Raw genomic sequence first — 13,805 nt, forward strand, 5'->3', positions numbered from 1 at the left:
TCATTGGATAAAGGAGTAATACAGGAGAATGGCAAATATATTCCCCTAATTTAAAACAGGATCTAAGGTGAAATAACAACAGAAAATGCTGGAAATACTCAGCAGGCCAGCCAGCATCCGTGGAGAGAGAAACAGAGTTAACATTTCAGGTCTGTCACCCTTCATCAGAACTGGAAAAAGCTGGAAATGTAACAGATTTTAAGCAGGTGCAGAGACGGGGGGGGGGGGGGAAGGATTTGAAAGAACATGCTGTGAAAATGTTGCAAATGGGAATGGCAAAATCATACTGCATGAAAAATGGGGGCAGGGATTATTATCTGAAATTGTTGAACTCGATGTTGAGTCCGGCCGGCTGTAAAGTGCCTAATCGAAAGATGAGGTGCTGTTCCTCGAGCTTACGTCGAGCTTCATTAGAACAATGTAATAGGCCGAGGACAGAGAGATCAGAATGGGAGTGAAGTGGAGAATTAAAGTGACAGGTGACCGGAAGCTCAGGGTCACCCTTACGGACTGAACGGAGGTGTTCCGCAAAGCGGTCGCCCAATCTGCGTTTGGTCTCCCCAATGTAGCGGAGACCGCATCGTGAGCAGCGAATACAGTATATTAAATTGCAAGAAGTACAAGTAAATCACTGTTTCACCTGGAAGGGGTGTTTGGGGCCCTGGACAGTGGGAAGGGAGGAGGTAAAAGGGCATGTGTTGCATCTCCTGCGCTTGCACGGGAAGGTGCCAGGTGAAGGAGAAGGGCTGTTGGGGGTGATTGAGGAGCGGACCAGGGTGTCGCGGAGGGAGCGGTCCCTTCGGAATGCTGAAAGGGGAGGTGAGGGGAAGATGTGTTTGGTGGTGGGATCATGTTGGAGGTGGCGGAAATGGTGGAGGATGATCCGTTGAATGTGGGGTGAAAGGTGAGGACAAGGGGAACCCTATCGTGGTTCTGGGAGTGAGGGGAAGGGGTGAGAGCAGAAGTGCAGGAAATAGAATGGACACGGTCAAGGGCCGTGTCAACCACAGTAGAGGGGAATCCTCGGTTGAGGAAAAAGGAAGACATGTCGGAAGCACTGGTATGGAAGGTGGCATCGTCAGAACAGACGCGGCGGAGACGGAGAAACTGGGAGAATGGAATAGAGTCCTTACAGGAAGCGGGATGGGAGAAAGTGTAGTCCAGGTAGCTGTGGGAGTCGGTGGGCTTGTAGTGGATGTTTGTCGAAAGCCGATCGCCAGAAATGGAGACGGAGAAGTCAAGGAAGGGAAGGGAAGAGTCAGAGATGGACCATGTGAAGGTGAGGGAAGGGTGGAAATTGGAAGTAAAGTGAATGAACTTATCTAGTTCAGGGCAAGAGCAGGAAACGGCACCAATACAGTCATCGATGTACTGGAAAAAGAGGTGAGGGAGGGGACCCGAGTAGGACTGGAACAAAGAATGTTTCACATATCCCATGAACAGGCAGGCATAGCTAGGGCCCATGCGGGTTCCCATAGCAACACCTTTAATTTGGAGGAAGTGAGTGGAGTCAAAGGAGAAGTTGTTCAATGTGAGAATAAGTTCAGCCAGGTGGAGGAGGGTGGTGGTGGATGGGGACTGATTGGGCCTCTGTTCAAGGAAGAAACGGAGCACCCGAAGGCCGTCCTGGTGGGGGATGGAGGTGTAGCGGGATTGGGCGGCCATAGTGAAAAGGAGGTGGTTGGGGCCGGGAAACCGGAAACTGTTAAAGTGACGGAGGGTGTCGGAAGAGTCGCGAATGTAGGTGGGAAGAGACTGGACAAGGGATCTAAGGTGAATCTGGGAACTATAGGCCAGTTAGTCTTGTGTCAGTGCCAGAGAAAATTCTACAATTCATTGTCAGGGACAAGCTGCTGGAACATTTAGGAAGATGTGAATTAACTGAGAAGAGTCACTGCAGATTTATAGAAGGGAAGTAATACCAAACCAATTGAATAGAATTTGTTGATAAAGTAAATAAGGTTGTACATAGGGTTGACAACTTAGATGCAGTTTATTTGGATTTTATTTCCCTGCAATGGGATATCCTTGTTTCTTTTGGAATCTCTCAATTTAAATGCTGCCACTAGTGTTAATACCACTAGACTCATTTATAAAGGTCAAGTGGCTAATTTCTAGCTCATTAAAGTCATTAATTTTTATACTTGCAACTGGGTAGCTAAATGTGTGGCCAGCAGATTTATTATTCCAGCAAAAGTGGAAAATATAGCCTTTAACACCCACCAAGAGAAAAATCGAAGTCCATAGTCTAATTTAGAAAAAAGTCTTTTTAAAATACCTGTAAATCAAAATGATACTTTTCATCTTTTATCACAGATTAGATTGAGTGTTTGTGTTGGAAATTCCCCAGACAGAACAGGCTGATGAACAATCACATCTGGATTGGAGCAAACTAAAGGGTCACTGCATGCTGGTCATGGAGACCTGGGGTTTTTTCAACCCCATTTCTTGCACTGTTATTACTGAGCAGATGTGAGTAATCTGAATAATAACGGTAGGAAATGAGAAGGAAGCAATCTTTTCATGAAGCCTTGTGCCATCACTTTTGAACACTACCAACAAAGCTACCCAAAGTCAAAAGTTGCAATTAAGGCTTATTTCTGTGACAGCACTTCCATGTGGATAGATATCTCTCTTCTTGAATAACCACAGGCCAGTCCAGGTCCTGCAGCTGTGAAGAACTCTCCATTTGCCTATTTTTCGAACTGAGTTAAGGAGCTAAGAAAAGGGAAGATTTTAAATCCAGAACAGGGTAATAATTTGAAGGAAATACAGAAACAAAACCTGTTGTATGGGTTTTTGAATTTTCTGGCTTAGTAGTATCCTTCATGGTACTGCACTGCAAATCAACTGTAATTTCTTCACTCTTCAAGAATAGTATTATTGAAAATATTTCAGAGGATTCAAAATTCACCATTGAACTGTTCTGTGCTGCCACTATCAATACCATCTTAGTTGTTCGATTCTGTTACTCAGCTGACACACCTACTATCTCCAGTGAGATAACAGAATCTTTTAACAATAATATAAATAATATAAATATGATATGAATATTGGCAATCAATCTGTTTTATTTGTTCGCAAAATATATTACTTCAAAAGCTTTCTGGAATGAGTGGAAATTAGTCAAATATTTTAATGGGGAAAAGTGATATTCCGGAATTTGGTTCCAGCAACATTTCCAATTAATGGGGATTCATAGCCTTACAAAATAATCATGCAAGATGAAAAGAACTCGACACAGCCAAGTCTTAAGTATCCAACATCGCAATGGCTATAGGGTAGACATTTCTGTACAAATCATATCTTTGTAATTGCTCAAAAACATCATTATAAGATTTGCAGCAAATATCAATGCCACCAACCGTGTGTGTAGCTCTGATCTGATCACCTGGAAGGCCCGGATTTGAACTCCATGTGGATTCCCCGCTCAGGCCTGAATTAAGATTACAGTCGGTTCTCAATGATGTAATTGGGCTGCAACATGCATATGTAAAGAAGGACCCTGCTGGCTCCAGATGCGTGTCCTTGCTGCTTGCTCAGGAGAGCAGATTAAAATTGTAGATGTTGTGATCATGGCAGCTTTCAGACAGGTGAGAGCCAGGCTGATTTTAACTGCCCACCCGCCAAGTTCCTGCTGAGCGGGTAGGGTTAAAATCGCCCCCCCACCCCCCGGTCTTACAAGATCTTTTTGTATGCCCATTTAAGCAATTTTATGTGCGCAGTGTAACAATTACAGTGTCTGCTGTGGCTCGGTGGTAGCAGTCTTGCTTATGAGTCAGATGGTTGTGGATTTAAGTTCCACTCCAAGGCTGACACTCCAGTGCAGTACTGAGGGAGTGCCAACTTTCAGATGAGACGTTAAACCGAGGCTAATGTAACCCCACTATTGCTAATGTAACCCCACTATTGCTAATGTAACCCCACTATTGCTAATGTAACCCCACTATTTAAAAAATGTGGTAGAGAGAAAATGGGGAATTATAGACCGGTAAGCCTGACATCGGTAGTGGGGAAAATGCTAGAGTCCATTATAAAACATGTAATAGCAGAGCACTTGGAAAACAGTGACAGGATCAGATAAAGTCAACATGGATTTACAAAAGGTAAATCGTGCTTGGCTAATCTACTGGAATTTTTTGAGGATGTAACTGGTAGAATAGATAAGGGAGAACCAGTGGATGTGGTGTATTTGGACTTTCAGCAGGCTTTCGATAAGGTCCCGCATAAGAGATTAGCATGCAAAGTTAAAGCACATTGGGGGTAAGGTGCTGACTTGGATAAAGAACTGGTTGGCAGACAGGAAGCAAAGGTTTGGAATAAACGGGTCTTTTTCCGAGTGGCAGGCAGTGACTAGTGGGGTACCACAGGGATCGGTGATAGGACCCCAGCTATTCACAATATATATTAATGATCTAGATGAGGGAACTAGATATAATATCTCCAAGTTTGCAGACGACACAAAGCTGGGTGGGTGTGTGTGCTGTGAGGAGGATGCAGAGAAACTCCAGTGTGATTTGGACAGGTTGGGTGATTGGGCAGATGCATGGCAGATGCAGTACAATATGCATAAATGCAAGGTTATCCACTTTGGTGGCCAAAGCAGGAAGGCAGATTACTATCTGAATGGCAATAGATTGGGAAAAGGGGAAGTGCAACGAGACCTGGGTGTCCTTATGCACCAGGCACTGAAGGTAAGCATGCAGGTACAGCAGGCAGTTAAGAAGGCAAATGGTATGTTGGCCTTCATAGCAAGAGGATTCGAGTGCAGGAGCAAGAATGTCTTGCTGCAGATGTACAGGGACTTAGTGAGACCACACCTTGGTATTGTGTGCAGTTTTGGTCACCTTATCTGAGGAAGGATGTTCTTGCCATGGAGGGAGTGCAGCGAAGATTCACCAGACTGATACCTGGGATGGCAGGAATGACGTATGAAGAGAGATTGGGTCGATTAGGCTTATATTCGCTAGAGTTTAGAAGAGTGAGAGGGGATCGTTGAAACATATAAAATTCTAACAGGACTAGACAGACTAGATGCAGGAAGGATGTTCTCGATGGCGGGGGAGTCCAGAACCCCCGCCACAGTCTAAGGATAAGGGTAAGCCATTTAGGACAGACCTGAGGAGGAATTTCTTCACCCAGAGAGTGGAGAACCTGTGGAATTCTCTACCACAGAAGGCAGTTGAGGCCAATTCATTAAATATATTCAAGAAGGAGTTAGATATATTTCTTAAGGCTAAAGGGATCAAGGGGTATGGGGAGAAAGCAGGGACAGGGTACTGAATTTGGATGATCAGCCATGATCTCTTTAAATGGCGGAGCAGGCTCAAGGGGCCGAATGGCCTACTCCTGCTCCTATCTTCTATGTTTCTATGGCTCTGTCTGCCCTGGCAGGAGGACGTAATAGATCCTATGGCACTATTTTGAAGAAGAGCAGGAGAGTTTCCCCAGTGTCCTGGCCAACATTTATCCCTCACCAACATCACTAAAACAGATTATCTGGTCATTATCTCATTGTTGTTTCTGGGAACTTGCTGTGCACATATTGGTTGCCGCATTTCCTACCTGACAACAGTGACTACACTTCAAAAGTACTTCATTGGCACTTTTGGACCTCCTGAGGTTGTGAAAGGCGCTATACAAGTTTATCTTTCATTAAGCTTGGCTCCTTTATGAAACATAATAATTGGTACAGCCATCAATCTAGTTGGGTGTCAGATTAAAATATTTGATGACTGGCAAACTGGTTCAGACAGGATTGAAGGTATGTTTATATGATGCATAATTTGGGTGTAGGTGAAATAAAAGATTTGTTGTTTTAACTGACAGGCTGTGTTGAGCATAGCACAGAGTGTATTAAAGTAGTAAACAGGCAAGGTTAGGCAGGTTTGGGGATGTTCTGAGTGACTGATTTGACAGATTTGGTTTCTGGGTGTGTTGATATAATTGACATGCCATGTTAGACAAGGCATGAGAATGATATGTGATGAACAGATTGAGTCTGGGTGGAATGTATGTAACTGTATGTAACTGGAATATTAACTGGAAGTGTAATTTTTTTTCTACATGTGGACATGTTACTGGACTAGTAATCCAGAGACCTGGACTAATAATCCAGATCATATGATTTCAAATCCCGCCAGGGCAATTTGAGAATTTGAATTCAGTTTTTTTTTAAGATATGGAAATAAGAAGTTGGTATCAGTAAAAGTAGCTGTCAGATTATCATAAAAACCCAACTGGTTCACTAATGTCCAGTAGGGAAGGAGTCCTTCCACAACAAGGTGGTTGACTCTTAACTGCCCTCTGAAGTGGCTTAGCAAACCATTCAGTTGGATAAAACCGTGAAGGCCCACCACCACCTTTTCTGGACAATTAGGGATGGGCAGTAAATGCTGACATTATCAGCAATGTCCACATCCTGAGAATGAAAAAAAGCCTTGGATGACAACAAAGATTTGGGCAAGCAGAAAGTATTGACTCCAATCAGGATCACAACCTCCCAAATGGGTATACATGAGAAGTTTCCCTAGGCAGAGGATTTTTAAGTAGACTTTAATATAATGAGTCCAGCCCACATAATAGCTAATGGTAATTTCTGTAAACTTGTCAGATGCATAGCCCATAGCACATGTGACACATTCTCTCTGCTTGATCTATCATCTAAAAAGCAGATATCACATGCACTACATTGCGTTGTTGAATTGCTTGGTCATGTAGGCCTAGTACTGTCACAAACTTTTGTGTAGGACCATCAAAGGAGAAAGAAACATGGATGACTTATTAGCAAAAAGAGTTGGGCATAATCTAGCAAACATTTATGATAGATAGGATGAATTTTAATGAAATAAATTATTTAGCTATGTGATTAACATTTAACAGTAACTATTGGGTTTGTATTTGGATTGATAGACTGGAAACCATGCATATGGTTATGATTGTCAAGGTATGTTTAAGATAGTTTTGGGGTGAACATGAACTTGGCTAACAGACGGAGAGTAGTGTAGGACCCTGGGGTGAAATTGAATGTTTTGATGTAGGCAGTAATGTCTGGCAGAGAGATCTTAGGGTAAGAAAAGATGATTGCTGATGACTATCTGGAGTCATGGTGAGAATAGAATAGACATGACTATGATCGACAGACTGGGGTTATGTTAGGACTTGGATATGTCTAATTGTGACTGGTGACAGCAAAGAGATGGAGGTACATAGATGCTGACTGACAGAATCGAGTTTAGATGGGTTTTGGATGCAGATGATAATGCAAAAAGTAGGATTAGTGTTGAAATAGAATGTTTCTGATTAGGGTTGACAGACCACAGATAGACAAGGAGTGAGTTGTGTCATGTTATGATAAGAGACAGGATAGAGTGAAAATGGGATGGATATTATTATTAGAGAAACACTGGGGGTAAATAAAAATTGGTTCATCAGATTATAAATATATATTGGAATGTTCTATCTCTTCAAAATAGAATATACTTTTTTCCTTGTAAAATCCTTTCTTCTTTTAAGCCCACCCTATTACACCCATGGTCTAGACTCATAATGTAAAACACCCACCTTCCACTCATACGATGTGTATAATGCACAGATTAGAGTTATCAAGCACCTGAGATCATTATGTTCTGTGTAGTTGCTAGAGTTCAAGAGGTGATCACATATCTTAATGAAGTACAGAACTGGATTGAATCAGTTCTCAGACATGGTACTAAAGCTGTGTGTTCTGTACAGCAGCAATAAAGAAGTCACTAGGTAGAAAAGAAATTACTGAGTATGTTATGAATAGAGGACATCTTTACAGTGTGGACCCAAATAGGAAAATCTTAGTGGCTAAAGTGATGGTAATTAGCAATAGAAGATTTGAACTTTGTTAACTTCCAGCACAAAAGCTTTTCAAATATAAACAAAATCAACCAAATATTATTTTTAAAATGATATTTGGAACTGTGTTTCACATTGTAACAAATGCTCAAGAGTTAGATGATTGTTAACCATTTGAGTTTTGTTCTTATGGTTTATGAAGTCTTCTAAATCTGTAGAGTGTGTTACATCCTTAAACTTAGACTCAACTATAACATGTTTCTCTATATGTTTGGTACTTTGCTCTCTTGTATTTGTCATGAATTGCACTTCAAATTACACATTCTAATATAAGAAAATGGATATTTGCCTGAAATTTTGCACTACTAAAATGTCACAGGGATATAAGTACACACACACATTTACTTAAGACATCCTGAACTATACAGTCTTCTTACCGTGCAGGTATGAAAGCAGAAAATTGGTGTCTTTTATTACACAGAGTAATGGATGGCAGAGAATTAAGTACGGATATGAATATAGTGGGGTCAATGGGACTCGTAGTGCAGGAGTGCCATAGAAAATCAATTCATGACCATACAAACATTTATAACTCACCTTTGATGTTATCCTATATGTTCTTTAATTGCTTGATAAAGTTGGGAATTAATAGTACTTCTAGCTGTCCTTTGTATAGGCTGTATATGGTAGACATAATTAGCTGCCTGTTGTAGAACACAAGATGGATAATTACATCTCATTAACAGTCAAAGATACTAAAAGAGCTAGATTATAAGATTATGATGAATAACATTGCTTAAGGTTGACTTGAAAATATTAGATTGTGTTTAGCAGAAAGGGGTTTGAATCACGGTGGAATTGAATGGGTAATGCTGAAATCAGCCAACACAGGCAAATATGTTTGGCATATGGCAGGTTAGGATAAAATGTCAATTCTCCTATTCCTTAGTTAGAATAAAGTGAAGAATATTTGATTGTAAAAATGGTAAGACAGCCTTCAGCTGGAAATAGATGTCTGTAAATATGTTTTATATAATGGGGTTAGGAAGACAGGCACATCTGATTTTAATTTAGAGTCAAAGTGAAAATAGAGATGGATTATTAAATTTTCATGAATAGACTGATCATAAAGTGAAAATTAGAAGTATTGTCTATGAACATACTTCATCAGAGTGTGACTTGGTGTAGAGATCATTTATTTCATTACCTGTATGTAGCCATTATACTGTATCCTAATGGCATAATTGTAAATAGAACAGTGTGTCTACCAGGACTACTTAATCATGAGGAGTACCATATCACTACAAGGACTGCACTTTGAATGATCCTGACAGATGGGGTTTACTGTATGTGAGCATAATTGACAGAGTTAAAGTTGAAAGAATGATTGACAGATTGGGTTCAAGGTGGAATTGGAAAGTAATTATGATTGACAGATTGGACTTCAGGGTAGAATTAGAATTATGAATTAATTTTTCATAGATTTGGGGTTCAGGATAGAATTTCAATTATGAAATTATGATCGACAGATTTGGGGGTTCAGGAATCGTGTATGATTATCAACTACACATCGGATTTTAGGATAAAAAAGGGATATTGAAGGAGGAGGTAAGAAATTGTAAAGCTAGAATTATGTAATAATCTTATGTCTCCCAAGTACAGGTTCAGAGTGGAAAACCGGAATAATAATTCTACCGACTGCTTGAGTTTCGGTGAAGGATTGAAGTAATATAATTAGGAAGTTGGGGTTTCGTTTCCAACTGGAATAATGTCATTCTGATCGACAGATTAGGATTACCATGAGGTTTAAATGAAAATCATTTAGATCGCTATATTGGGGTTCAGGATGTTTAAAGACCCTTGTCATTATTTCAGTTAGTGCTGCATTATTACTAATACGGGATTGGAGGCTGAGATCAGGAATTGTGTAATTACATTGTCAAACTGTTGATTACACTGATACCACAATACACGTTATGATTGACAGATCGTGTAAGATGTAGGGGAGATCATAACTGCGGGATGGCTTATAGTGGGTGAAAGGTTTTATTGATTGAAATTGTATTGGGGTGTACATGCACGATTGGCGGAGTACGTTGGGCTGGGAGTTGTAGTTTCTGCTGCTCTATTGCACGAGGCGGGCTCACGGTCATTCAATTGACATAACAGAGGTTAACCCATGGTCGGTGGTTTTGCTTGCTGGTTTAGTTGATTAGATTACATGTATTTGATGGTTTCCTAATCACTCAGTACCCGATCGGTGCAGCCTGCCAGTGAGTTTAGCTAATCGAAGAGGGTTTGGAGATGTCAGTGATCAGAGATTTCTGTGATCCATTGCCGTCCAGGGACAGGTAGCACTGACAAAAGCAGCTTCGGCTCAAGTTCTTGTACAAGGAGATCGCAAAGCGCGCAAGTCTCTTGGATTTCCTAATATAATACAAGGGACAGAAATCATTTGTATGTTAACCATGAAGGATAACCAGCCGAAGTTCATCAACTGACTCTTCCAAACAATCCAGTAAATTATTGACGTACCTTCCAAATCCTGGGTCGTGGTTATTCGTAAGTACGGACACAGTCCTCTCATCCATCAATCTTAAAATATATTGGTAACGTTACTCATCAAAGCTATATTGATACAATGTAACACGACACAACTTTATTGGTTTGCCGCGTCGTGGGGCAGTTCTGTTGTGTATATTATTCTAGGCAGTGCATTAGGTTAGGTCACACTAAATTGTAATGGTCAGACATTTTATGAATATTATTTTGATATGCTTTTTAAAATCTGGCTACAAATTATTTCATTTTAACCATTCCTTCTCATTCGTATTTTTCAATTGTGAGTTGAATGTCTCAATAACTGACTGCTATTTTTGTTTCTCCAACTAATTAAGAATTACAAATAAACTCTTTTTATATGTACTCATAACGGCTCATTTAGTTTTACGGGGCGAGATTAGTTTTGCTCAACTTTCCGAATTCCAGAATTAAACTTAACTTCGCGCCAAATGTGTTTTGGAATTTATAGGTTTCAAAATACACTCGAAGTCTAAGCTTAGTCTTACAAAACTCGCAATTTGGCTGAAGAGATTCTTATGAATTAGTACGTTTATCGAGTGTGTTGTTATATATTGTCCTGAAATATTTAGTAACACTGAATTTTAAACCCGGTTTCCGTTGGCTCCGTCCCAGCATGTCTGATTTATACAGTGCTATACATGCATTTATAGCAAAGGTGATTTATACCTACATATTTATGCTAGCCATGGAATTATAATTCGCGTTTCATTTATAGTTAATACAGATTAATACAGTTAAAACAATTCAGGTACAGGTCATATTTTGTTTTTTTCTTATCGACATTTCTAAATATATTTAAAGATATACATGCATAACATCTACATACATAATGTTTACTATTAATTGATTGCAGGTATTATAGTGGTATCGATATATATTCTATGTATGTCTACAGTCCCGAGTTTTCATACTTGATTAACATATGTTGGAAAAGCAGAACAAACTCGGTTTCTTTTTAACTTTCTGGGGCAATTCATTTGTAGCATTCATGAAAAAAATATACTCCCCAGGGACATGACGTTTTTCTGTTTGCATACTTGATTCATACATATCGCTGTAATTTATGTTCATCTATTTTACTAAAGGTACAATATTTGTGCCTTTAGTACACGTTGCTTGCACATCCACGTTTGCTTAACATTTATATAGGACAGATCCAGTGGTTCTGTTTATCAACATTATGAGAAAACATGTTCAAGCAAATTGCGTGCTGGGTTCTGTGTAACGTAAGTAACTACAGCTAAAGCTTACACGCGAATATTTGTCTTGTTTTCTATATAAATATTTCCGTGTGCAGAGTAAATAGGAAATCTACTAAATCAGCGTTCACAAAAAAGTTGGCAGAAATGATCCTTTCAGGAATTAAATATCGCTACAAATTGAAACAGTTCCAAAAGTTTATATTAGGGGTCATTTTTTCAGGGAATACTTTGGAACAATGTTACACAGGATAGGTACATGTATATGTGTATATGTGTGAAAATGTTCACGCAATTCACAGATCGGATAGAATTAATAATTTTGTCATTATGCAATAACATTGTTTTATTGCCGTTAACAAATACCCAGCGCCTTGTTATTGATAGGTCTCTCTTCTGCTTTCATTTTTCACTGTTCCAGATGCTGTCAAATGCAAGGATGAGGCTGCTATAGATTGCATTTGACTTTGCCAGAAGGAGGAGCAGGAGGAGGAGATCGATGCTCGCTTCTATCGCTTGCCCGTGTCTGTGCGAGTGAGACTGAGCCCAGTCCCTCCGGAAAAGCTGCCAGCCACCGACCGACGGAGAGCAGTAGCAGCTCGGCTCCGCCACTGATCAACACCCGCTCGGGGAGAGGAGCGAGAGAGAGGGGGGCGAGAGAGAGAGAGAGAGGCAGCAGCGACAGCTTGTGATCGTCCAGCCGGGGGGGTGCGTCCCTGTGCAAATCCAGCGAGCAACTCCCCCCCGAAAGACATCCATACATTTTTGGGTTATATTTAATATATAATATATGCAATATATTGTATAGATAACACCTAGACATCTATACACCCATACGCATACAGACACAGCCCGCGATCGGGGACGAGCCTCCGCCGAGCACCCCCCTCCCCTCCCCCCCACACCCCCTCCCCTCAGCACCTCTTGCACACCTGAAGAAAAGTCAACTTGAAACTCTCACAGCATGCCGCGGAGGAAGCAGCAAGCACCCAAACGGGCTGCAGGTAAACAAACAACTTCGCTATACTACCTCTGCCTAGACAATCACTTATTATTATTCATCAATTTAAAAAAAAAAAAAAAAATTCTTCCTGCCAAAAAAAATGTGTTCTGTTGCACAGCTCCTGTACTGGGGTCGTGTGTGTGTGTGTGTTTTTTGTTGTCTCCGGTGAGACTTTTTTTTCCGCTTGAAGTTTTAGTGTGTGCGTGTGAATTCTTTTGATGTATTTAGCGGCGACTTGGTGATCTGACCGTGTGTAGTTCACGCTGATGGGGTGGGGGTTTCGCTGGTCCAGTACAATGTAACCCGTTTTGGTGTTTATCCCCTGTCAGTCAAGGATAATTTAGTCTCTCTGTTATATAAAAAAAAAGATGGATGGGTTACAATATTTGACTGTAATCTGATACAATGTTTGCAGTGCAGGGGGATTTGTGCTCTTCACGGCTAAAATCGGCAAACTGCGAGCCGGTTGAAGATTTGCGGGGCCCGCCAACAAAAAAAAAGCACGAAATTGTTGTTGAAGAGCAGGCAAGCACTTTGCAATCTCTGGAGAGGGAGGGGGAAAATGGGAAACTGCGCGAGCCGCTCCAACTTTGTGCGCGTGCGATTGTAGCTCAAGTCTCAAAAAACAGTTTTACAAAAGAGGAATCTAATCGGTGAAATAAATTGCCTGCTTAAACCTTTTTTTTTCCTCCTGAGAGTTGTGATATTTGGTGTTGTGGGGCACAGAAATAAAAGTTCATTTTTCATCCGCCGGATCCACCCACTTAACTGGTCTTAAAGTCGATTGCCATCTTTGATTTGACGCGTGATTGATCACCTGTCATCTGGCAGGCTTTGATCTATTCATTCTCGATAAATATCAATAAATCACTCACTATGGCAACGCATGTGCTAGTGACGTAACGCCTGCCCCTGTCATTTCCTTGCCCAGACATGCACAATTATTTTGTTTAGTTTTTTTTTAATGTGAGTGTTTTTCTTCATTTCCTTTCCTTTAAGGAGAGTGGGATGAATACATTATGAAGAAATCTTAGCTATTAGTTTACACGCTTTCAACTTGCATGGCTGTAATCTGGTAAATGTGTCACTGCTATAGAAATAACCCTCCAGAAGACTTTCTTCATTGTTGAGGTAATTGTCTCTCCCTTGACAGGCACATTCATCAGTGGCTTAATGGTCAATCAAAAGTTGGCAGG

General features: G+C 40.7%; 1 protein-coding gene across 3 annotated transcripts in view; it reads left to right on the plus strand.

Moving 5' to 3' along the window:
* Positions 1 to 9,929: 9,929 nt before the first annotated feature.
* tshz2 (teashirt zinc finger homeobox 2) overlaps positions 9,930 to 13,805 on the plus strand; it is a 556,131-nt gene continuing 552,255 nt past the window's right edge. For all 3 annotated transcript variants that reach the window (XM_086005289.1, XM_086005290.1, XM_086005288.1), the window contains exons 1-2: positions 9,930 to 10,386; positions 12,028 to 12,610. In XM_086005289.1, the coding sequence (XP_085861415.1) occupies positions 12,571 to 12,610 (40 nt within the window). In that variant the 5' untranslated portion in view covers positions 9,930 to 10,386; positions 12,028 to 12,570. The remainder of the gene's footprint in view (positions 10,387 to 12,027; positions 12,611 to 13,805) is intronic.

Source organism: Somniosus microcephalus, chromosome 13 (genome assembly GCF_052327205.1).
Source record: "Somniosus microcephalus isolate GS21.2 chromosome 13, FLI_Smic_1.0, whole genome shotgun sequence".
NCBI lineage: Eukaryota > Metazoa > Chordata > Chondrichthyes > Squaliformes > Somniosidae > Somniosus > Somniosus microcephalus.